General features: G+C 34.8%; 1 protein-coding gene across 2 annotated transcripts; it reads left to right on the top strand.

Moving 5' to 3' along the window:
- Positions 1–269: 269 nt before the first annotated feature.
- Positions 270–20,809, top strand: LOC135408078 (dynein axonemal heavy chain 5-like). 2 transcript variants are annotated; one of them, XM_064643424.1, is made up of 14 exons: positions 270–449; positions 5,195–5,438; positions 6,464–6,578; positions 7,015–7,205; positions 8,103–8,224; positions 8,664–8,813; positions 10,437–10,682; positions 11,992–12,211; positions 12,846–13,051; positions 13,387–13,590; positions 14,179–14,394; positions 15,226–15,438; positions 18,762–18,993; positions 20,337–20,809. In XM_064643424.1, the coding sequence occupies exons 1-14, from the start codon at positions 297–299 to the stop codon at positions 20,486–20,488; spliced, it is 2,664 nt and encodes an 887-aa protein (XP_064499494.1). In that variant the 5' UTR covers positions 270–296; the 3' UTR covers positions 20,489–20,809. The 2 variants fall into 2 exon arrangements, with proteins under 2 accessions (XP_064499494.1, XP_064499495.1); XM_064643425.1 differs by lacking the exons at positions 18,762–18,993; positions 20,337–20,809 and adding an exon at positions 16,758–16,805.
- The last annotated feature ends 1,668 nt before the right edge of the window (positions 20,810–22,477 follow it).

The following is a 22,477-nucleotide window of genomic DNA, read 5'->3' as shown; positions in this document are numbered from 1 at the left end:
TTACAAATGCTCAATATATTTAGTGTATAGAGTTCCTTATCCTTTTCCTTATGACAATTCAAAAAAAATGAAATAATCTGTGAATGGGCTACTTTAAGTGGTCCATAGGTATTCTCAGCAAATTGTTTGCATCAGTTGTATAATTTAAAACTGTATTTTTATGCCTTTAAACAAAAAAATGTAGCCCTTTTTCCTATATGAAGTATCTGAAAGAGTGTGTACTGGTTCTTGATATCTCAAGACTTCTTTTTAATACTTTTCTTAAGGTGAAAGTTGGTGATAAGGAAGTAGAAGTTATGGATGGCTTCAGACTTTACATTACTACAAAACTGTCAAATCCGTGTTACTCTCCTGAAATCAGTGCTCGAACCTCCATAATTGACTTTACTGTGACGATGAAAGGTCTTGAAAATCAACTCTTAGGCAGAGTCATTCTCACAGAGAAACAGGTAAAAGAATTGATTGTATCTGTTTTCCTGGTTGTACTTTTTACATTTACCTGTAGAATGCTTTACTTTAATTTTAATTTGTTACTTTCTATTACCATATTACAGGGTAACTTTCTGACTCTCTCTATTGTGATTATTCTTAATATAACCTATTTGTGATGATTTAAAAACTGGCACAGAAGCAATTGACTTATTTATGCGGAAGTTTCTATTTCTCTTTATTGTTGCAACCTTACCATGTTCACCTTATTTTTTTCTGCCTCAATGATTTACAACTTCATGAGAATGGCCTATGAAAAGGAAAAGGGCTTAGAATAAAAACTGATGTTCTTCTGTCTACACACTGTGGAGCTCAGGGCAACATAACCATGGATAGTTGGTGTCACCAACCTTTTGGTGAAAAGGATTTAGACTTAGCTACTTTCTTGCTCCAAGGGGAAACCTACTGATTTTGACTATGCAGATATATTAGTTGAGGAAGTCCAATTTCAGGATGACAATCCCAATCAACATGCCACCAGCAGTTCTGGAGAGAGGCTGATTGGTATTTTTTAAACTACTGAACACCTAATCCCTGTAGCTATAAAATCATGCAATGTTGGAGACACTATGACTGTGTATTTACTAAGATTTTGGCAATAGTTCCAGGCTACCTTCACTAGAGAGGAATGAGGTGAATGTCTTTGTTCCCTTAGTGTGGCATTTGTTGAGGTTCTCTTGTTCTTCCAGCACCACCTCCCCCCCTCGCCAAATGTAAGATGTTTCTCGTTAACGGTCTCAGTCATCTTGTTCATGTCAAGTAGTTGCATTTCATTCCCAAACAGTCCATGGATCTCATGAGAGAAATCACACTCATTCTGTGACGGTCTATATTTTGTCAGACAGGTTCATTGCACCATCAGCTTTGCTTCAACCACTGACAGCTTGACAACCCACTATGTAATGAAATTATCACTGTTTATCTGAAACATGCTGTGATGTGTATATTCACAAAGCCTTATGCCAAACTTCACTTCTTGGGCCTTGCAATACAGCACATTCCTTCAGATGAAAGTCAGTTTATCAACAAATTCCTCCAGTCATTGCAGTTTCTGTATGCTTGCTTGGAAGACACAGAAAGAGAGGAGCTTGACTTTTATCAGAGGTGCAAAGCAATAGACTGAGAAGTAACAGACTCAAGTTGGTACATGGGGAATTCTGATTAGATATTAGGAAAAAATAATTACATTGAGAGCGGTCAAAACCAGGAACAGATTACCCAGGAATCCAAGAACAGATTACTGTGTGATTTTGTGGAATTTCCATTCTTGGAAGGGTTCAAGACTCAACTGGACATTGCCCTGAGCAACTGAATTATTCGACATGCTTTGAGCAGGGGGTTGAACTAGCTAATTTCTGTAGGTGCCTTCCAAATTAAAATTATTCTACTATCTGGCTGTCTCTTTGCCACTAACAGGGAATGTCTAATGAGTGGACATACTACGCTTTCTGAACCAGATTCTCAGAGTAGTATACTCACTACTGTTTTGTTTGAGACCACCTGGGGGATATTTTTGCTAGATAAATGACAAGTGGGCTGCCTGACAGAAAGGGAGAGTTCTATAGAATATACGTACCACTTTACAGTTTACTTTGCCTCTGTTCATACATCCTGTGGTTCAAGGTTTCCTGAAGAGTCAATTTGAAATATCCTGTGATCCAATACCTTTTTTTCTGTGGTATCTAATTATGCATCTTTGGGAATTTGGGCATTCCTCTCTTAAGTGTCTGGATTCTTGCTACCTTTTGTAGCCTTTGGAAGGGAAGTGATGGAATTGTTTAGCTGTGAGGCAGTTTGCCAAATGATTTGAGCAGTATCACTGCTTTGTGATATCCAGTGTTAGAATGTATGTGAGGAAATTCTATCCCAAAAAGAGATTATTTCTCTGAAATTAGTGTTCTTCAGGATTTGCATGCACATTTCTATCCTTCTTGCCATTCCACTGTCTCTGATACAGTTCTGATCTTAGAAAGAATGAGATTTAGACATGCAAGAAGGAAAAGGAGTGTTTACACCTCATCATTTGAAGTTTCTGCAGAGTCTAACTATCTGCTACTGTGTTGTTTGGTATGCTCATTAGTAAAATCTGTGTCAAATACATTTCACAGAATTGATTGATTACTGATAAGAATGCTGGTACTGATTTCTTCTCTTCTATCAGAATGTTAAACCAATTCCAAGATGTGAGTGAAGCATGAGAAGGTCAAAGGGCAGCTGGCACATCTGTATAAATTTAATTATACTCTATTTCATGGAATAATTGGATTTGAGAGACTTGATATATGTCTGAATGTAGTATAACATGTTATTTTATTGATATCCTTATTTTGATACATTAGCTGTTAAGAAATTTGACAAAAAATTTTTTATTTAGTGTCATGGATATGTCAGATTAGTAGTGGAGTTATAACATGCAAGAACTGTTTATGGGTTTTTGAATTTTCACATTCATATTTCAAGATCTGTGCTGGAAAAAGGCTCAGGATTCGTAAGGAACAAATTCTTGTACTTGTGAATCATTTTTGATAGAATGATATAAGCTATTTAGCAGCTTTTATATTTTATGGATATTAACAAGAACTAGCGTACTTTGTTACAGACTGTAAAATGTCATCTGCTTGTGAAAGGAATTCCATAAAGCCGGATTCAAAACAGCCTCTTTGATGCAAGTTCCTTAAATTTATGTACATGGCAACTTGGCTTAGTTTTTCTTCATCCTTGCTGTTCTGACTGGAAATTTTTGAAGTTACGAAGAAAACTTTTAACTGTGTCCACTTTCTGATCTGCAAAAAGTATTTTAAGAGCTTAATAGATGGATTTTTTTCACTAAGGTTCTCATCTAAGAATCCTTCACTTTAGTTTGTTAATTCTGTTTCCAACTTGTTTCTCAGGCTCTTCTTGTGCGGAAAACAGCTTTCAGTTTTTAAAATGCATTGCACTCCAAAGTATGTTTAACCTTTTAAACTGAACTCAGCAAAACGTGAAACTTAATTTGGCTCAGCATGTTAATTATTATATTTAATTGGATGCTAACTTTCTTTTAATACTATACTTTTAAAAAAAGGTTTCTGATTCATCAAACTTACATGATGCTTGTCTTGCTTCCTAAAATTGTTACCTGTTTTTCTTTAGTTTCACAAGGCATCAGTTGATTAAAATGCAGTTAACTGTAGTTTTCTTGTCTGTTTTCATCAGTTTTTGTCAGAATCTTTTGAATCTGTAAGCACATCTCTTAAGTTATGTGGCATTTACATTATTCTATAATGACTGTAAAATAATATTTTCTACCTGATGATGTTTCAATGTACCTTTTGTACAAGTGACAAGAAAAAACCCTAAATCTGATACTAATACAATGATTTTTCTTAATTTCCTTTTTAAGGTAAAAGGACATTCTTTGAAAGAAATGAATACTTGAATTACTTAGGAATGTAAGGAGAATGTAGGGTGAGAAGACCGCAAGTTTGGAATGCGAGAAAACAAAATAGCAATATCCAACTTGTAACAGTGTTTCAAATCTGTATAAATGAAGGCTACTCAAATGTGGGAATAAACCCTTTCCTTAAGCCTTGCTGAGGTCTCAGATCCATTAAGCCTCTAGTGCTATTTGAGAGGTTATGTATTTCTTAGTGTTGTCCCTGTTTATTTGGAATATTAGCAGCCAGTGAGCAGTGCAGAAGTGGACTTGGCAAAGGTGAACACACAACTTCCAAGTTAGTTCAAATTGTTCACCAGACCTTTGTAAACAAAGAAGGAGTACTTCTGTAGACATAGCCAATATTTCTACCAACTGGCTCACTTACTGCTGATTCATATCTTATAAAGACTCTTAACCCATCCGGTCTCTATTCTTTCTTTTTATTTCACTGTAATGTATTGAAACATTTTGTAATATTTCAATAGAGGATTTTTATCTCTGAGCAATTAATTTGTAATAAGTTTTTAAAGGTTAATTTAAAAAGTATTATAAGAATGAACTGAAAGGACTATTATCTGTGAAGAATATTTTTTTTTAGATATTTCAAACAGGTTTGGTGTTTTTTTTAATGTGAAACTGTTGATTAACAGGTGTCCATCTTTTATATAAGAGCACTGGAAAACAAACTAGGTACATAAACCACACAGACTATATTATAAAAAATAATCAAATAAACACTTACGTTCTACATATTTTCTTAATCAATTTTAGTGAAAGGCTTCCATCATCCCTGTTTGATGGAAGAATATTTTCAGAGGCACTTTTTGAAATATTTGCTGCTTAATTTGATGACTTAGGATGGCCATTGTAACTGAGACTAAATTTTCAATATGCTGATTAAAAAACAAGGCATAAATGAGGATGAGATCAGATGGAGTGGAAAAAAAAAGTCCTATACCTGGAAAGGTCTTTGCACTTGTCTTTTCTGAAACAGAAAGGAAAGAAAAACAATTACTATTCTGAGCATCTTATTCTTTTAGGGCATGATATGAGGATGTTCCATAGTATTTATTGAAAAGAGTTGTTAATGCCTACTTATGTAGCCGGTTCAGAAACCTGGTAATAGACCTTGTGTCAGAAATACCACTGGAATTCTTACCCCCAAATTATTGCAGTTACTCTTGACTTACACTGTTTTAGTAGGATCAGTATTTTTTAAACTGTTTTATTTTGCTTTTATTTTTGATTGATTTTCTGTTTTCCAAATATTACCACGTATTTCAATAGGAATTAGAGAAAGAAAGAACTGATCTTATTGAAGATGTGGCTATGAACAAAAGGAGGATTAAGGACCTAGAAGATAACCTTTTGTTCCGACTTACAAGCACTAAAAGTTCTCTGGCAGATGATGAGAGTCTACTAATTGTATTGACTGACACTAAGAAGACTGCTGAAGAAGTAACAGAGAAACTGCAAACTTCTGCTGAAACTGAAATACAGATCAACTCAGCCCGTGAAGAGTATAGACCTGGTGAGTGAAGGTAGTGATGAAAGACAAATGGCTTGACCACGTATTTAAAACGTCAATACTCAGAGTAGGAGAAACAGTAGGATAAGATCAGGAAGACCATAATTTGTGGGAAGGATCTTTGTTTTCCCATAAGTAAAATGTATCTAGGAAATGTCATATTGCGTGATCATGGAGAAAATATTCAATGTTAAGGTTCATGTGGAATTTATAAAATGGAGTGATCTATTCTCATTGTAGACTTCCCATTGCTCTATATACAAGTGTGCTGGTCTTTAGGGTGTTTAGGTAACTGTATGTTTGAGTTCAACATGTTGACACTCTTTTACAGGCCCAGTATATTGGTAAATCCTCTTTATATCTGTTCTGATGAATGCTTCATCATTTCTCCATAAGTTATTACAGTCAGCACATTTCATCTGTCTTTTGGATTTTAACTGACAGGTGAAAATGTGAAAAAAGTGGAGGAAAAAAAGGAAAGCTCTCTGGAATTACCTGCATTTTAGGGAAAGTATGAAATGGTACAGTTAGTGTATAAGAAAGCTTTGCAGAATTTGTAAAACCTTTGTATTTAAAACTAATGACTACTGAAAGTAAGTTAAATCAGTGCTGGGTAAGTTAAATCAATATAGTTCATTTGGCTTTTACATGACTCCTATAAAAGTCTGTAAAGAGAAATTTGTTTGGACATTCAAACAGTACTTCAAACAACCATAATTTTTATATGTTCTACTGACAATCTGAACATTGCAGTGTACCATCCAGCTGCTCTCCAGATATGCTCATATTTGAAACTAGGCTTTACATAGTATGCATTAATTGCAGAAAAGATTTTTTTTTGCTGATGTATAAATGAGGATTAAATGAATAATTTTATTGCTTTTCTATGCAGTAAAGAATACAATAACTCAAGGAACTTCAGTTATCGTTATCATTAGTATTAAACCCACTGTACATGTTGTAGAGGTCTAAAGTTTTCTGCTCTGCATTTCTACTTCGAACACATTCTTGTTTCTTTTCTTTTTCAGTTGCAACTCGAGGAAGCATCTTGTACCTCCTTATTACTGAGATGAGCATGGTCAATGTCATGTATCAGACTTCGCTTCGGCAGTTTTTGTGGCTTTTTGACCGCTCCCTGGCCAGGTAATTTAGCTAACAATAAGTTGTATTTACCCAGTCCTGGAGGTGCTTGTAGTACAATAAAGATTTGTTGTAAGCTAATATCAGAAAGAAGACTTGCTTCTTACAGTCTTGACCATGAATTGTCAGTTTAAATACCCATAAGACTTCGTCTGTTAGTTACCAAGGCAACGAATCTTCTAATGTACTTACAGTCCTTCAAAATTCGGCATTAGACAGTTAAAAACTATTATACTACATTGATTTTCAGGTATGCAAAAAGGCTTGATCAGAAATTATTTTTTTTTTTTGTTGTTCCTTCAATCTGAAAGTTGTTGCTAGCTTGCTGCTGATATTTTATGCTTGTGATCTGTTATCTTTCATGTTTTGAAAATACAGAACTATGGCTTTTTGTCATTTGCAACTGCAAACATTCAACTGCAGACCTTTCTTCTGACAGGTCTACCAAGAGCCCTATAACCAGCAAGAGGATTACTAATATTATTGAATATATGACATATGAAGTGTTCAAATATACTGCTCGAGGACTCTATGAGGAGCATAAATTTCTCTTCACATTATTGCTTACTTTGAAGATTGATATACAAAGAAACAGAGTGAAGCACGAAGAATTTCTGACACTTATTAAAGGTTGAAACTATGGAACAATTTTAAGTAGAGCATACATATTATTATAGAAAACTTTGGTTATTTCTCCAAGCCAACCTGCTTCTTTCTTTTGTACATTAGAAGCCAGTCAATTGTAAGAATACATGGTTATCTTTCTGATCTGGTGACAGATAACATTGTATGGTAGTTCTAATTTATAGCAGCACACTGAATATTGATAAATATATCTTTGGAATATCTTTTCCCAAAAAGCATTTATTTCCAGGCACATTGCACAAAAAAACCAGTAAAGCCTCAAAAGGTAAATTGGTTAAGAAAGACTACATTTAAGGTATATAATATAAGAAAATATTATAAATTAACCAAACTATAAACTCTGCTTCATAAAATATGGTGTGATTTTATAAAGTAGAAAACCCTTGTAACCTCATGATTAAAAATCTGGATTCTTGTGTTTGGTGTTTTCCTTTTATTTTGTTTTTGCTTTCTTTTAGTTTCAGTTGAATTTCAAGGAAGGCAAATGTATACATTGGCAAAGTTGTTGCATTATCTACATCAACAAAAAATCAAAGAAAAAAACATTGAAATGAACCCAAAGCCAAGTTAATTCTTTTGCAGTAAAACATAGATTTATTTTGTAATGAGAAGCTGTTCTGGATTTTAAAAAATTATGTAAATTTAGATGAAACATAGGATTTGAAAGTAAATTTTGCATATTACCTAACTCAGAAATTTCTTTATGACCTTCCTTAGTTATTAAGTCATATTTCTCCAGTTTGGGAAAGCTTAATCATGTGAAATAGTCTTGTAGTATCTAGTTTACATTTTCCAAAGGTCTTATTTTATTTATTATTTCTTTGTTTGTTTGTATTTGTGTCTCCAACAGTTCTAATTGTAACTAAGTTCAATTTCTTGCAGGTGGTGCTTCTCTAGACCTTAAAGCTTGTCCTCCTAAGCCAGCTAAATGGATTCTGGATATGACTTGGCTGAACTTGGTGGAGCTCAGTAAACTTGAACAATTTTCAGATATTCTTGATCAAGTATGTAAGAGCTTTTAAAATTAATCTCTCGTTTGACAGTGATTGTCTGGTAGTGATCAAACCATGTGGTGGAAAGGGTGTTCAGTAAATTCAACACTTGTATGAACAGTTTTAGCGGACACTGAGTGTATTGCAGCTAACTAAGTAAGTAGCATTTGGTATATGTTAAAAGTAATGAAAAATACTGAGTAGTAGCTCTTTTTTTCAGAACATGAATGCATAAAGGTGTTGTTGCATTCTGTAATTCCATACTTAAAACCTGGAAGTTTATCCTATAATTTTTAATAGCCTTATTAAACCTGTGTACTAATATTGCTAAACAAATGTCTGTGTGTGGATAATGTGTCTCTGACTATCATTAAAAATTTGTGACCTAGTGGCAGTGCAAATATGACTTGTCTGTTTAGTGAGACTTATTCCTTTGATGACATAACTGCAGATTTCCAGTGAAGAGAAACAGTGGAAAATCTGGTTTGATAGTAAGAATCCCGAAGAAGAATTGGTTCCCAGTGGCTATGGTCAATCTCTGGACTGCTTCAGACATCTTCTTCTTATCAGATCGTGGTGTCCTGACAGGACCATAGCTCAGGTACTTTTATATAGCCAACATGGTCTATTTAGGTATCACTAGAATAAATAGTTACCAGATTGCAGTTCAGTGCTGTTTTATGTAATGCTAAGCACCTTCCTGTAATGGACCATTACGTTGCGTTTTCTGAAATTCATTTTAGAAAATTTATGCATTTATTACAAGGGCAGCATTAGCAAAGTTATTCTAATGAATTGAACAAATATTATCCAATGATTTCACTGTGGAATAGGATTTCTGCTGGAGTCACATGTGTTTATCCAGATCTCTTTATCAGTTCAGAAGGTACTTTTCAGTGTCCTTGCTTACTCCCTGGAATTTTAGAAGTGTCCCCTTGTTAGGCTGAAGTAAAATATTTTAGTGAACTCAGTTGTCTGAGGGAAAAGGAAACATGAAAACAATTTAATTGAGGAACCATTTCCTGCATGGAAGAATTAGACCCATTTTGGAAAAATCTGTATTAAAGTCTGTTTGAAATTTTTAATTTAAAGCCATCTATTTAAAAAGAAGATAAGTATAAAACTGAAGGTTATTAAACAGACTATTTTAAAGAAAAATCAACTTCTAGGAGCCTATTTTTAATCTTTATCTCCAGTGCAAAAGAAAAAAACAATTGAATTCCTGGCAATTCAGAGCAATTAATGACAAATTATTGAAATTGGAATGCATCAGTAAAAGCGTGGTATTAATTTTATGGATGCACATCTTTAGACATTGTGATTGGATTCACAAAAATCCCATAGGAAGAGAAGTCAGTAGGTTAAACAGTACTGTCTAAAGAATATCTCTATGATGTGTGCTATATGACTGAAACAGATCATGCAAAATTAGTTCCTCACTACTGTTAATGGGAACAAGATACACTTTCATCTTACAATTTTATGAAAGCTGATAGTTCATCAAATGCTTAATGCTGAATATCTTTTGTCTCTGAGAAATAACCCAGAGGTATTAAGGGGAAGATTTATCCAAGATGAAAGCATTGTAGTGGGAAAGAGTACAAGAAAGATCATCTCAAAACTGTTTGAATGAGCCTTTCTTATTTCTCAGAAAAGAAAGAACAATAATCTAAAACTTCTAAAGATAAATCAAAAAGAAATAAAAGAGATGGTCTTCACCTGTTCCTCTGGATCTTTTACTTACTGATAGTTATTTTCATCATTACTACTGTTAATTCGTTGTTTGTTTAACCATGAAGGTGGAAAAGGCTTAACAGCTTTGAAACCCATCTTTAATGCTTTCCTCCTTTTTTCCTAGATTTGAAGGCTAGGAGTCACACTGTCTAATGGAGATATGATATGTAAAAAAATTAATTTTTTCTGAAGTTTTAGAGAGGTTATTTTTTTTATAGTGTAATTATAGGTATTACCTATAACAATACATGCAGATATTTGTAATATAATAATTATTTTTAAAATTTTAACTGGTCTTATAATGCTGTAAGAAATAACACCATCAAAGACAGTATGATGTATTGACATGTAAAAATAAACTTGTTGCATATTTTTATTTCTGGTATAAATTTTTATCAGTCTTTGCTCTTCAACTGACTTATTGGTTTACACTGGGAAGAAAACTATTAAATGGTTAGGTCACAGTTTAAATTTGCCCTTTTTAATATAGGCAAGAAAATACATCACTGAAACTATGGGTGAGAAATACGCAGAGGGAGTCATCTTGGATTTGGAGAAAACATGGGAAGAGTCAGATCCACGTACTCCCCTCATTTGCTTTCTTTCCATGGGCTCTGATCCTACGGACTCAATTACTGCTCTGGGAAAAAGACTAAAGACAGAAACGTGCTGTGTTTCCATGGGCCAGGGACAAGAAATCCATGCTCGTAAACTTCTACAGCAGACAATGGCTCATGTAAGTGACAAAAATCTGAATGCTTTTTGTAGCTGTATTAAACACTTAGAAATAAAAATCCTGTCATGAAATAAGGTTGTTTGGTGGGTAGTTAATGCTAATGCAAGAACCTATATTTATTTATATAAATAAGTGTCTTAAGTGATAAAACTGTCTTTTCAGTCATTTAGTTGGCCATAACAAGTTTTTTGATACTATACAGATGTTTTTCATTGAAAATGGAGTGTTTTGCATATAAAATAGAGTTTTTGTTGTAGATTGCTGACTGATAAACGTAGTTGAATTGATTTTTTTTTTTGGTTACATGACTAGTAAGTATTCTTGAGCAAGCACTTCAGAACATTTTTTGTTTTGTATTTTTACTAATACAAATGCATTTTGTTAAATCGAGAAAATTAATTTCAAATATACTATTGATAGCTACATAAACTTGAGAAAAACAAGGTTGTGTAGCAAAATATTTTGTATTGCTGTAGTCTGGATTTGTACTTGGGAGGGCCCATCTGGTAGCACAGGCATTTTACAAGTGAAACGTGGAGCAATTAAAGAACAAAATTATCTGTATGAGAAAGAAAAGGTGAGATGTTCCAATTTAGCATGCTTTGCCCCTCAGGTGATAGTACTGCTGGGCCTGCTGATGTGAAAAAATTAAGTTTCTTACACTCTTGTGTTATGAGCTTCTTCCCCGTCTGTATAACCTATTTTTCTTTGACTTTTGCCTCTTGACAACTTGGTTCTTGTTTGACGACTCCTCATAAAGAGCTAATTAGCAGATCAGATGAAAAGAAACTCATTCAAAAATAGGGAGGAGGAGCACCTTTTGTTTAGTTAAGAGAAATGCAGTTATTTTCCCTCATTGTCTCACATATCCTCTTAATGAAGAGGTATATGAGATGTCTATATGTAGTATGGGAATTCATATGAGAAAGTTTGATACCTATTGATTGATAACAATAGATTAATTAAGTATGTATATGTGGCTATTTTCCAAGCCTGGTACCCTTGTGAAGAACAAGGTTTAGCAGCTTCCTCTATGGAGCTACTCCTGAGCTCCCATATGTAAGCCAAAATTTATCAGTGTTTATCAGCAGTATAGTCATGGGAAGGTATGTTTTAAATGTACTGACATGGAAAAGGTAGAGATTTCTTGAGAAGAGCAGATGGGACAACTAAGGACCACTTCTTTACATGAAAAAAACAAATAAGCTAACACCACCTCCAGAAGGAAAAGCCTGCATCTTAGCTCACAAAGGGTGATTTCAGTTTGTGAACAATGTTGATAACTTCATATTTTGTTGTTTTAAACTAGGGAGGTTGGGCACTTCTGCAAAACTGCCACCTTGGACTTGACTTTTTGGATGAGCTGATGGACACTCTAATAGAGACAGAGAATGTCCATGAAAGCTTTCGACTATGGCTGACAACTGACATTCACAAACGGTTCCCCATCACCCTACTTCAAATGTCTATTAAGTTTACCAATGAACCACCGCAAGGGCTCAGAGCTGGGCTAAAGAGAACATATGGTGGTGAGTGCTAGAATGGCAGCGATTTAAAACCAAATTTTGGACTTTGGTATTTTTGTGTGGTCATGTTACAGCCAATATAAGCTAATATGAGGGACTGATCACAATTATGCCAGCACATATCTTGGTCCCTGTTTTGAGCTGGAAGTTCTGAAAATTAAGAAGAGAAGGTCTGCTGAAGTTCTGTTGCCAGAGCTAATTGGACAGCAAAACAGGAAATGCTTTTTCTTTTCTCAAATTTTGGCTTCTAGAATCTTAGTTCAAAGTGTTCGAATCTTTGGTCTTCTTCTGTCTTTTGGCAGAAAAATGATGTGTTAATATTTGCTGGCAATCAAGTGCTCTTTACATTACATAAAGCAAAGGACAAAGAGTCTGTGTGGAAAGCAACTTTATGTGAATTCAGCTATTAGTAAATTGTGGGTTTTTTACCCTGAAGTTTACTCTTTTAATTTGAGCAACTTAATAACATGCTATAAACTGTCCCCAGCATAGAACACTTTGTGGGACAATAATTAGACTCTTGGGAGAGGCAGGGAGCCAACTTAAGATCTCTAGAGTGAGATTTTAGCACTGATTTGAAGTAGTTTCAAAAAGGACTATCACTGTGATTCTTATTAAGTCCATTTACAATCAATAGGTGTCAGCCAGGATTTACTAGATTCCAGTAAAATGGTACAATGGAAACCAATGTTGTATGCTGTAGCCTTTCTACACTCCACTGTTCAAGAAAGGCGCAAGTTTGGATCTCTAGGTTGGAATATACCCTATGAGTTTAATCAAGCTGATTTCAATGCTACTGTGCGCTTCATTCAGAGCCACTTGAATCGCATGGATACCAAGAAGGTATGAATGCTTTTGTGGGGAAGGTATATTAAAATGATAGATCTTTATAGTAGTGGAATGGATATAAATGCTTCCTAATAACTGAAATACAAGCATGATTTTAACTTGTTTTCTTTCCCCATAAACATTTAGTATTCCAAGTGTACGTGTATTAGGGCAGCAGACTTAAATTAGATTTTTAATCCAGTGCACCTTAAATTTCTATATTAACCTGTATGTTAAACCCACCCCCCCAGCCATCTCAGAAATATAAATCTTAGAAGTACAGACCTTTTCAATGCTAATTGCATCAATTAGTTAAAAATGGGTGACTGTATTTAAAATACTCTTTTCAGGGGATCTCCTGGAATACTGTTTGTTACATGATAGGTGAGATCCAGTATGGTGGTCGTGTGACAGATGACTATGACAAAAGACTCATGAACACCTTTGTAAAGGTTTGGTTCAATGAAAATACATTTAATCAGGAATTCAGCTTCTACAAAGGATACAGCATACCTAAATGTACTATGGTGGATCAATACCTTCAGTACATACAGGTTGGTAAATCAAAGCTAATCACTTGTTTCTCATGAGTTTCTGATTCCCTGTATTTTTTCTTTTCTTCTGAGTGCCTGTATTTTGTCTTTTATTCATGGATTCTGCATTGATTTCTAGCATTCTGCATATCTATTAGTGACAACTAATTGTTTTGATCAATGTTATCGTCGTCATGACAGGAATATTTTCTTTTTCCTGTGGTTTGATTGAGTGACTTATCTAGAGGCACACAGTTATTGAAGAGGGTAAAAATGGAGTCCAGACATTGCGTATAACCTCACAGAAATAAAAGATGTAGATATATGAAAGAAAAAACTTACTATTAAAATAGCACATGGATGTTAAAACTGAATTTGTTTGGTGTGATTTGGGCTGTGACACAACAAATAGACCACAGCAAGTTATTTCCCTAAGACTGAAGAAATCTAGCTTACTTTACAATGTAAGGGGGTTTTTTTCTGTTTGTTATTTGGTTTTGCTCTATGTTGTTTTTTTGTTTGTTTGGGATTTTTTTTGGGGGGGGAATTTTTTTTGATTAACTTATAAATCCATATCCAGTTGTGCTCTTCTTATATTTTACTATATAGAGCCTTCCTGCTTATGACACACCCGAGGTGTTTGGTTTGCACCCCAATGCAGATATCACTTACCAAAGTAAAGTTTCCAAAGATGTATTGGACACCATCCTCAGTATCCAGCCTAAAGATAGCTCTGGTGGAGGAGGTGAAACTCGAGAGGCAGTTGTAGCCAGACTGGCTGATGATATGCTGGAAAAGCTTCCTGCTGATTATGTGCCATATGAAGTGAGTTAATGAAATCCTGTCAAAAACATTTGCTTCATCTTGCTTTTTATGGATAAAAAAAGAAAAACCAAACAACTTTTTTTAAAACATGTTTGAATTCATTCATACAGGCAATACTTCCAAAATATGCTGTAGAGAAGTCTGACCAGACTCTTAATGTTTATAATGAGATCACTAAATGTGGACTGAAGTGCCTTTGTAAGAACTTTTTAAGAAATATTAAACCATTTAATGCCTATGTTGTCATTTGTACTATAGAGGAGGTAGAATCATCAGCTTTTGACTGAGGTTATTGACACTATAAAATTTCTAGTTATGTTCATGCAGTTGTTAATTTGTTAACATTACTAACTTTTAATTAAAAATTTATCAGTGAGTTTGGTTAGAATACAAAACTGCCTGGTAATGTGATAATTCCCAGGCATTGCTGATTAATAGTGCTACTATGTTGAGGCAAAGTAGCTGGGACAATTACTCCTGATTGGCTTGTGTGAAGTGAACCTTGGAACTGTCTTTTGGAATTACATCTGAATGCCTTGAAATAGGGTTAACAGCCCACATGCTTTTTAAATGAGATTAGCTCATAGAATGATATACAGACTAAATCATGAGTTAGACTAAAACCACAGCCAATCTCATCATCCTAGATTTCTCTTGAACAAATCCTGTATTTCTGTCTTGCAGAGAATTCAAGGGAGGTGCCAAACTGACCATTTAAGTCCATAAATAAAAGTGTTACATCCTAAAAATCATACTAGTGCCTAATCTTGACATAAGGCCAACTTTGTTTTTTTCACTTTTATTGAAGGATCTTTGATTTTCTACCTACAGGTAAAAGAAAAACTAAAGAACATGGGACCTTTTCAGCCTATGAACATATTTTTGCGACAGGAGATTGAACAAATGCAGAGAGTTATTTCTTTAGTGAGAAGCACTCTGACTGATCTAAAACTTGCCATTGATGGGACAATCGTTATGAGTGAAAATTTGAGGGATGCTTTAGACTGCATGTATGATGGAAGGATTCCTGCTAGCTGGAAAAAAGTACGTGTACATCACTTGTTATGAAAAGAAAAAAAACCCTATTTCTGAAGAGCTAGGTTAAACTGTTAGACTTATAGTAAATACTTTTTTTCAATCTGTATTTTAAAACAGTGTTAACCAGAACTGTGAAACTGCTGGAATAGATTTTGTGCTAAAATAAACACAGTCAAAGCAAGCCGTCTTTCATTTATAAAAGTAGAAATGAATGTGGGGTTTGCAGGTATTTCCCATTTTAACAGCCTGTTGCATGTTGACAGGATAAAAAGCTAGAGAGAAGAGAGTAATTTAAAATGTGATGATGGATTTTAAAACATAGCACCCACATTAGTGGACTACACTGGTGCTATTCTTTGAGTTTAAGACTTGTAGTCATATCATCACAGAATAGTAGACACTGGAAAGGACCACACTTGTGAAAGTGGGGTCAATTAAAGCAGGTTTCTCAGGGGTCTCCAGAATCAAGAGTCCACAATCTCTCTGGGCAACCTATTCCAATGTTTGATCACATTCACAGTAAAAACCAACCAACCAACCAGCCACCAGCCAACCAAATTAAAAAAACCCTTAGGTTTAAATGGAATTTCTGACATATCATCTTGTGCCTACTACCTTTTCTTCTATAACTGACAAGGATCTGGCTTCATGTTCTTCCATTCTCTGCACACGAGGTATAAATATTTATAATATCTCCTTTGAACCTTTTCTTCTCCAGGCTAGACAATTCCAACTCTCAGAAACTATTTTCAGGGACAGCTAGAGCTGTTGATGGCAACTGATGGAAAGAAAAACGGGGAGGTTTTTTCATTGTTTGTTTTTACTCACAAAGTGTTCTCGTGGTACAAAACCTGGACTAAAGCAGATGCTTCACAGCACAACTATTCAAAGAGACAAACCTGATATCTCCACATTGTCTGAGATCAATTTTCCCTAGCTTTTTTTTCAGAGGAATAAAAAACCAGAACAGTTTTGGCAGAAATCATGTTATCTTGATTTATTGATCTTGGGATTAAAAAGGCATGTATACTATTTTTCTTCCTAGTTTAAACAGCTATCTAATTTTCCAAAAATGTAATAAAATGAACAATTACTATGGAGAGCATTATGCATGTGTAAATGGAATAGTAGGCATGAATTTGAAGAAAGAAAGACTTTGCTTCGGGTTTCAGTAGGATGCAATATTTAAGCATCAGGTTAAAAGTCAAGATATGAAAGATGATCTTCAAATATCCCTTGCTAATATTATGTTGTTTACTACCATGTGAGGAGTTATCTTTTCTTGACATGAATATGCTATTTTAAAAGATGTTTACTGTTTTTAGGCATCTTGGGCTTCCAGTACTCTTGGTTTCTGATTTACTGAGCTTCTAGAAAGAAATCACCAGTTTTACAAGTGGATTTTTGAAAGTCGACCAAACTGTTTCTGGATGGCAGGGTTTTTTAATCCTCAGGGATTTTTAACTGCAATGAGGCAGGTAAAGTGGGTTTGAAGTCTCATTCTGCTTATATATTTTTTTACATACTTTTAAAAATAAAATATATTGTGTGATAAAAGATGAATTAAAACACGTGACTCCATCATGTCAACAGGGAAGATACGTGACTATCTTAACATTTCCTGAGTGAACTGTTCTTCCTTTGCACGTACTTTTTCAGTATTTCAACCACTAACATGTTAAAATATACTTCTGCATTGACCAAGACCCAAATAAGTAGGGGCTACCTTACATCATTATGGAGAATGATTGTCTCATGTTTCCATTGAAGTATCCTTGAAAATGAGTGTTAAGCCATTTATTTCCCTCCCCCTTTTTTTTCCCCTTCTTTTTTGCTCTGTGTTCAATACTTACCTGGCTGGAGATTGGGCAGAAAAACTCATCCCAATTCATCTTACATTTCCCTTCTATAGTTCAGTAGCTGAACTATAGAAGGGAAATCTTTTCACAAACTGGGAAAGACTTTATTAGTGGATATGAGATTTGATGTATTTGATAATGTACATATGGCTGTCAGCTTGGTGATTGTGTTGGTTGTTCAGCACGCTAGTTGCATTTGACAAATGGACTACTTTTTACATTAAAAGGAAGCAATAAATACCTGTGTTGGTCAGCATAAAGGGACATATTGGAGACAATAAGCGTCTGGAGTATGTGAACGGAAAAGAATACTCAGGCAGGAATATAATGGGATCTCAGGGAAAACCCCCAAACTTTTGGAGGAGAGAATGAAGATTTGTGGAGAAGGAAAAATCTCCCCTCTTAGGCTGAGATCTGAGTAGTGTAATCTGAAGTTCTGATTGGTGACTTGTGTTAAAATTGCAGGAATAGCCTTGGAATTATGTAACAAGATATTTCTTTTGAGTAAGCAGTCCTAAACCACAAATTTTTTTTGCACCCAAGCTTGTGGAAAAGGTTTAGTAGAAGGATTTGAAAGAGCTGGAATCTACAGAACTTTCTGGTTCCATAAAAAGAGACTGTGGATACATAACAACCTAATATCCCAAGTAAATACCAAAGTGACCTTCTGGGCATTGCTATGTGGTGAAACAAATAGAAATGAGAAAGATGAAGAGCTAGAATGCTCATTAACTACAAATCTTCTGTTCTTTTAAAGCATCTAATTAACTGCAATAAGGGGGAAACATTAATTCCCATTACTTCCAACAAAGATCTTGGAAAACATTTACAAGACTGGGATGAAACTTTGGTTTGCCATAACTTAGTGACATGGGATAGTAAGGACTTGGGCAACTGGGAACTGAGTCTTTTCCAGTGCATTAACTAATAGACTAAATTTGAGGTATATGTTAAATCTTAAGCATTTCTATCTTCAAGTGTTCTCTGTTTTTTTTGTGTTTTTTTTTTTTTTTTTTTTGCATAGCTTTAGAGCTGAGTAAGCTCATTAATAAGAATTCACTTAGTGCAGGTGCAGGAAAGGAAAGGTAACCCCAGAAAATATATTTTACTTTGCACATGCAGTTAATGTTTTCTCATCTCATCAAATCTGTGAAATTTTAATATTCACAAGATGTGGTTACCTTTGGCATTCAGTGGTTGTGTTATTACTTAGTACAATCTTAAAGTATTGTATATAATAGAAAGATTGAAAATGAAATATAGTAGATAAAGTACTGAAAGCTTTTTTTGTAGTGCCATACCATCAGTACCTCAGAGACAAGTCAAATCGCTGTAAACATGAATATTATAAAAAGTTGGAGTTTTTGTACAGAAGAGGATAGGTTATGACCATACAATATAATTGGTGGGGAAAATGGCTCTGTGCATATGCGAAAATGTAACCTTCTAACTTTTGTCTGGATTGGGCAGGAAATAACAAGGGCTAACAAAGGATGGGCTCTTGACACTGTAGTGCTGTGCAATGAAGTCACTAAATGGATGAAGGATGATATCACAAGCCCTCCTTTGGAAGGTGTCTATGTGTATGGGCTGTATTTGGAGGGAGCTGGCTGGGACAGAAGAAACATGAGACTGACTGAATCTAAGCCGAAGGTGCTTTTTGAGATGATGCCGGTTATAAGGATATATGCAGAGAATAACAGTAAGTAATTGTATTGTAAAGGATGTTATTTTGATAGAATTCATTATTTAACTACATGGAAATCTTTTGGGCTATAGGGATTTCATGATGCTGTTGCTATTCATTGTATACATATAAAATCTTTTTCAATGGGAAGTCTTCCCAATCTTCCACTTAAAGTGTGCTTTCAGACTTCCTTGGTAATTGATTATGGGCACTTTCCCCCCTAATTAGATAGATACCTTCTGGTCTTAATGGCGTTAATAACTTTTTAACCCATTTACAGGTGAACTGTACATGTTGACAATATGTGACCCAGATTTAGAACATCAGCATTCATATAAATAAACTCTGTAACCTCTGTAGCCTCTGTAACCTAAACCCAAATAATCTCTTTCTCACATGCTAAATGAATGTTACATATATATATATATACAAAACATATAACCACGTATACACAACATAAAAGATATACATGGGGTTGTACATGTCTATATAAGGTGTTTATAGAGAACATGTTATATAATAAAAATGCATTTTTTCCTGGATAAGACTGCTTTTGAGCTAACAGAGGCAAGCAAGAGGTAGAGTGAAGTGGTGGAAAATGTTTTGTCCTTGAGGCAAAAAATGAATGTAAGAATGGGAAAGAAACTTGTGCGGCTGAAGGACAGTACTGTTATGTGAAAATGTGTAATTTGTGTTAATGTGGTGGTTTTTTCCATATAGAATAGGAAATGCTGTTGAATAGGGATGTAAAATAGGATAGAACTATCCACCACAGAAGGTAAAATTGGAAAAGTCTGTTGAAAAGCATTCCACCTCTAAAAGCAATGCTTGGTTACATGCTATTTTGAATAGTTGATCTTTTATAAAAGGCATGATCAGCAGCCAAGATACTAAATCATGAACACTGAAGTACTGAACTATTGACTAGACCACTGTTCTAATTCTGAAGTGAAGTAGTTGACGACTTGTATTCTCAAATACTACATGCATTTCAAAATAGGGCATTTTTTATTTTGACATAATATATTGGTAAGGAGTAATGTTCAGTGGGAAGATTGAACTAATAAGAACACTAATTACTCTAGTGAGTCCGTTTACATTTCTTACCACATAGAATTCCTATGTGCTGATTTTAAATCTCAAACCTACAGAAATTTCAAACCACATATGGCCTTCAGCTGGCATTAGCACAGTAATGAAAAGTGTGAGAATCCAGTAAAAGTGTTTCTTGGTGCTGATAGAGAGGAGTGTCTATTGAACTTTGACTCAGTTTTCCATATGCCTTATGACCAGTCCCTTAGGGTCCTGTTTTGTCAACTTAGTTTAAATTGCTTTTTATGTCTCTTCTGTCTTTTCAGCTGCAAAAGATCCACATTTGTATTCATGTCCAGTCTACAAAAAGACCAGTCGAACAGATGTGAATTACATTGCTGCTATAGATCTTAAAACTCGTCAGCCTCCAGAGCACTGGGTACTGCGTGGAGTAGCACTTCTGTGTGATGTCAAGTAACGTTAAAGAAAAAAAAAGTTTCCAAGAGTTCTTTTCTGTTTTTAAATGTAAAGATCAATCTGTAGTTAGATATACAATTGAACACTTCTAAAAGTATTATTTCTAAGGCACAGACTCCATTATGATAGTTTTACAAAATTGTTCTCAATAAAACTCTACAATAGGCTTATAAATGCTAAATCTTAGAGTGATATTATGTTTGATGTCTTTGACAAATCATGACAAATATTTAGTGTTCCTGTCTCCTAAATGTGCATAAACAGTCCTCCTGTGTGCTTAATTCTACCTTGAATAAAGATTAATTGATTTGAATGTTGTTAATTTTTGGTAGTAAATATTCTTGTATCAGGAGTTTTTTTTTTTTTATTTTGGGTGTGTGTATCTATGGAAACTTAAGCCCAGTTGCTCATTCATATTAGTTGAAATTTCTCAAGATGATGTTCCAAGACTTATTTCCTAGCTGATAGTTTTTAGCTTGCTTGCTGTCTAAATAAGGAAGGTGACACTGGAAAAATGTCACACGTGTTTCACTACTTGGAAAACAATGTCATTGTGTTACATAGGAAAACAAGCATTTGACAGCTGCCAGAATTCCTTACTCTCTTTTTCATGACTTATAAATATGTAATGGATAGGAAGAAAATAGTTCCATAAGAATGACTGGATATTTTTTTTTGTGTGCCACTATACCAGATTTGAGTCAATCTTCATCAAGGTTATTAGTAGATGGGGTTCTGTTTTTTTTTTCTTTCTACTTTTTTACTTATGTGCTGCAGCCTTTTTTGTTGTCTCAGCTAAATAGAAAAATTTTCATGTAGGAATATATCTTAAAAGAGAAATGTTAGAAGCTCTATTTATTGGACACTTGGCTTCACACATCAAGTAGAGTTATTTAATCATTAAAAAGCCAGTGTACTTTTGCTGCTGAGTTCAGTAGGTTGTGTATCTTAGTGGTCCACTAGTCATTCCCGATAATGGCTACTGCAGAAGAGGAAGCAATAAAAACCAGTATTCCTGGTGCATCTGTCATTCATAAATGCTGCAATCGAGAAGCTGTTTTCAGTTTTATCTCAAATCAATACAGGGAGACCTCAGCATTCATTTCTACAGTCAAACCAGTTATAAAACTTAGGTGGAACATTGATTCTGTCAAAAAAATTCTAGTTGTAGAGGTCTTTCCATCTTGGAATTATTATTTTTTTAATTTATTTTAAATAGCTCACAGTAAAACATATGAAATATGTGGAAATCTTTTTTAGGAAATACTTTTAACTTAGACATGGCAATAAATTAATAAAGATACAAGGGTTGAAATGTTCTTTACTGGACCTTGAAGCACCATGCTCCACCTTCCAGGAGATCCTTCAGATGCTCATTGTAAGTTGCTGTGGGCTTGTGTCTTTCACTAAGACCTTCCTCTCTGAAGGAGATGCACATACTTCATCCTTGTGCAAGTCATTCACACTGAGAATTTACAAGCCACAGGCACTTCAAATCCCACTTTTCAAACAGTGGATTTGTTGTACCATCATTGTTGCAGACACAGTGGAGATGTCAAACTCGATGGTAATCCTCAGTGAGTGAACCATACACGTTTTTTCAGATTGTGATTTTCTATGAGGGTAGTGGGGAAAAGGGTAGTTCCCTACACTGGTGATCCTAGTTATGCCAAATACTGTTAGTGAAGCAACAGTCACTGTTATGTTAGTTGGCCTTGGTTGCTGTCATGGACTTGCTCTGCTTTTTTGTTCAGGTGCCATGGGACTGTGTCCCTGTCAGAGAGAGCCTTGCCCTACCTACCCTGCTGTGGCTCTTGGTTTCCAGCTCCACTGTCCTTTCCAAGCAGCTTGCCTTTGCTGTTCCCTGACATATGCCTTAAAACAGGGGGGAAAATGAACTGTTTCTTGTTCATCTTCATAGCTGAAATGGATAATAAGTCCTTCTGTAGAAAGGAATTTCAAAAAAAAAATCAACCCTGGTGTATTACAG

Source organism: Pseudopipra pipra, unplaced genomic scaffold (genome assembly GCF_036250125.1).
Source record: "Pseudopipra pipra isolate bDixPip1 unplaced genomic scaffold, bDixPip1.hap1 HAP1_SCAFFOLD_172, whole genome shotgun sequence".
NCBI lineage: Eukaryota > Metazoa > Chordata > Aves > Passeriformes > Pipridae > Pseudopipra > Pseudopipra pipra.
Note: the sequence above shows the minus strand (reverse complement) of the source record. Positions and strands in the feature narration are given on the sequence as shown.

Coding starts and splice junctions, on each gene's coding strand:
- LOC135408078 (XM_064643424.1), top strand. CDS start 297: ATGGATGGCTTCAGACTTTACATTACTACAAAACTGTCAAATCCGTGT. Junction 450..5,194: donor TCATTCTCACAGAGAAACAG/GTAAAAGAATTG, acceptor GTATTTCAATAG/GAATTAGAGAAAGAAAGAAC. Junction 12,212..12,845: donor GCTAAAGAGAACATATGGTG/GTGAGTGCTAGA, acceptor TACAATCAATAG/GTGTCAGCCAGGATTTACTA.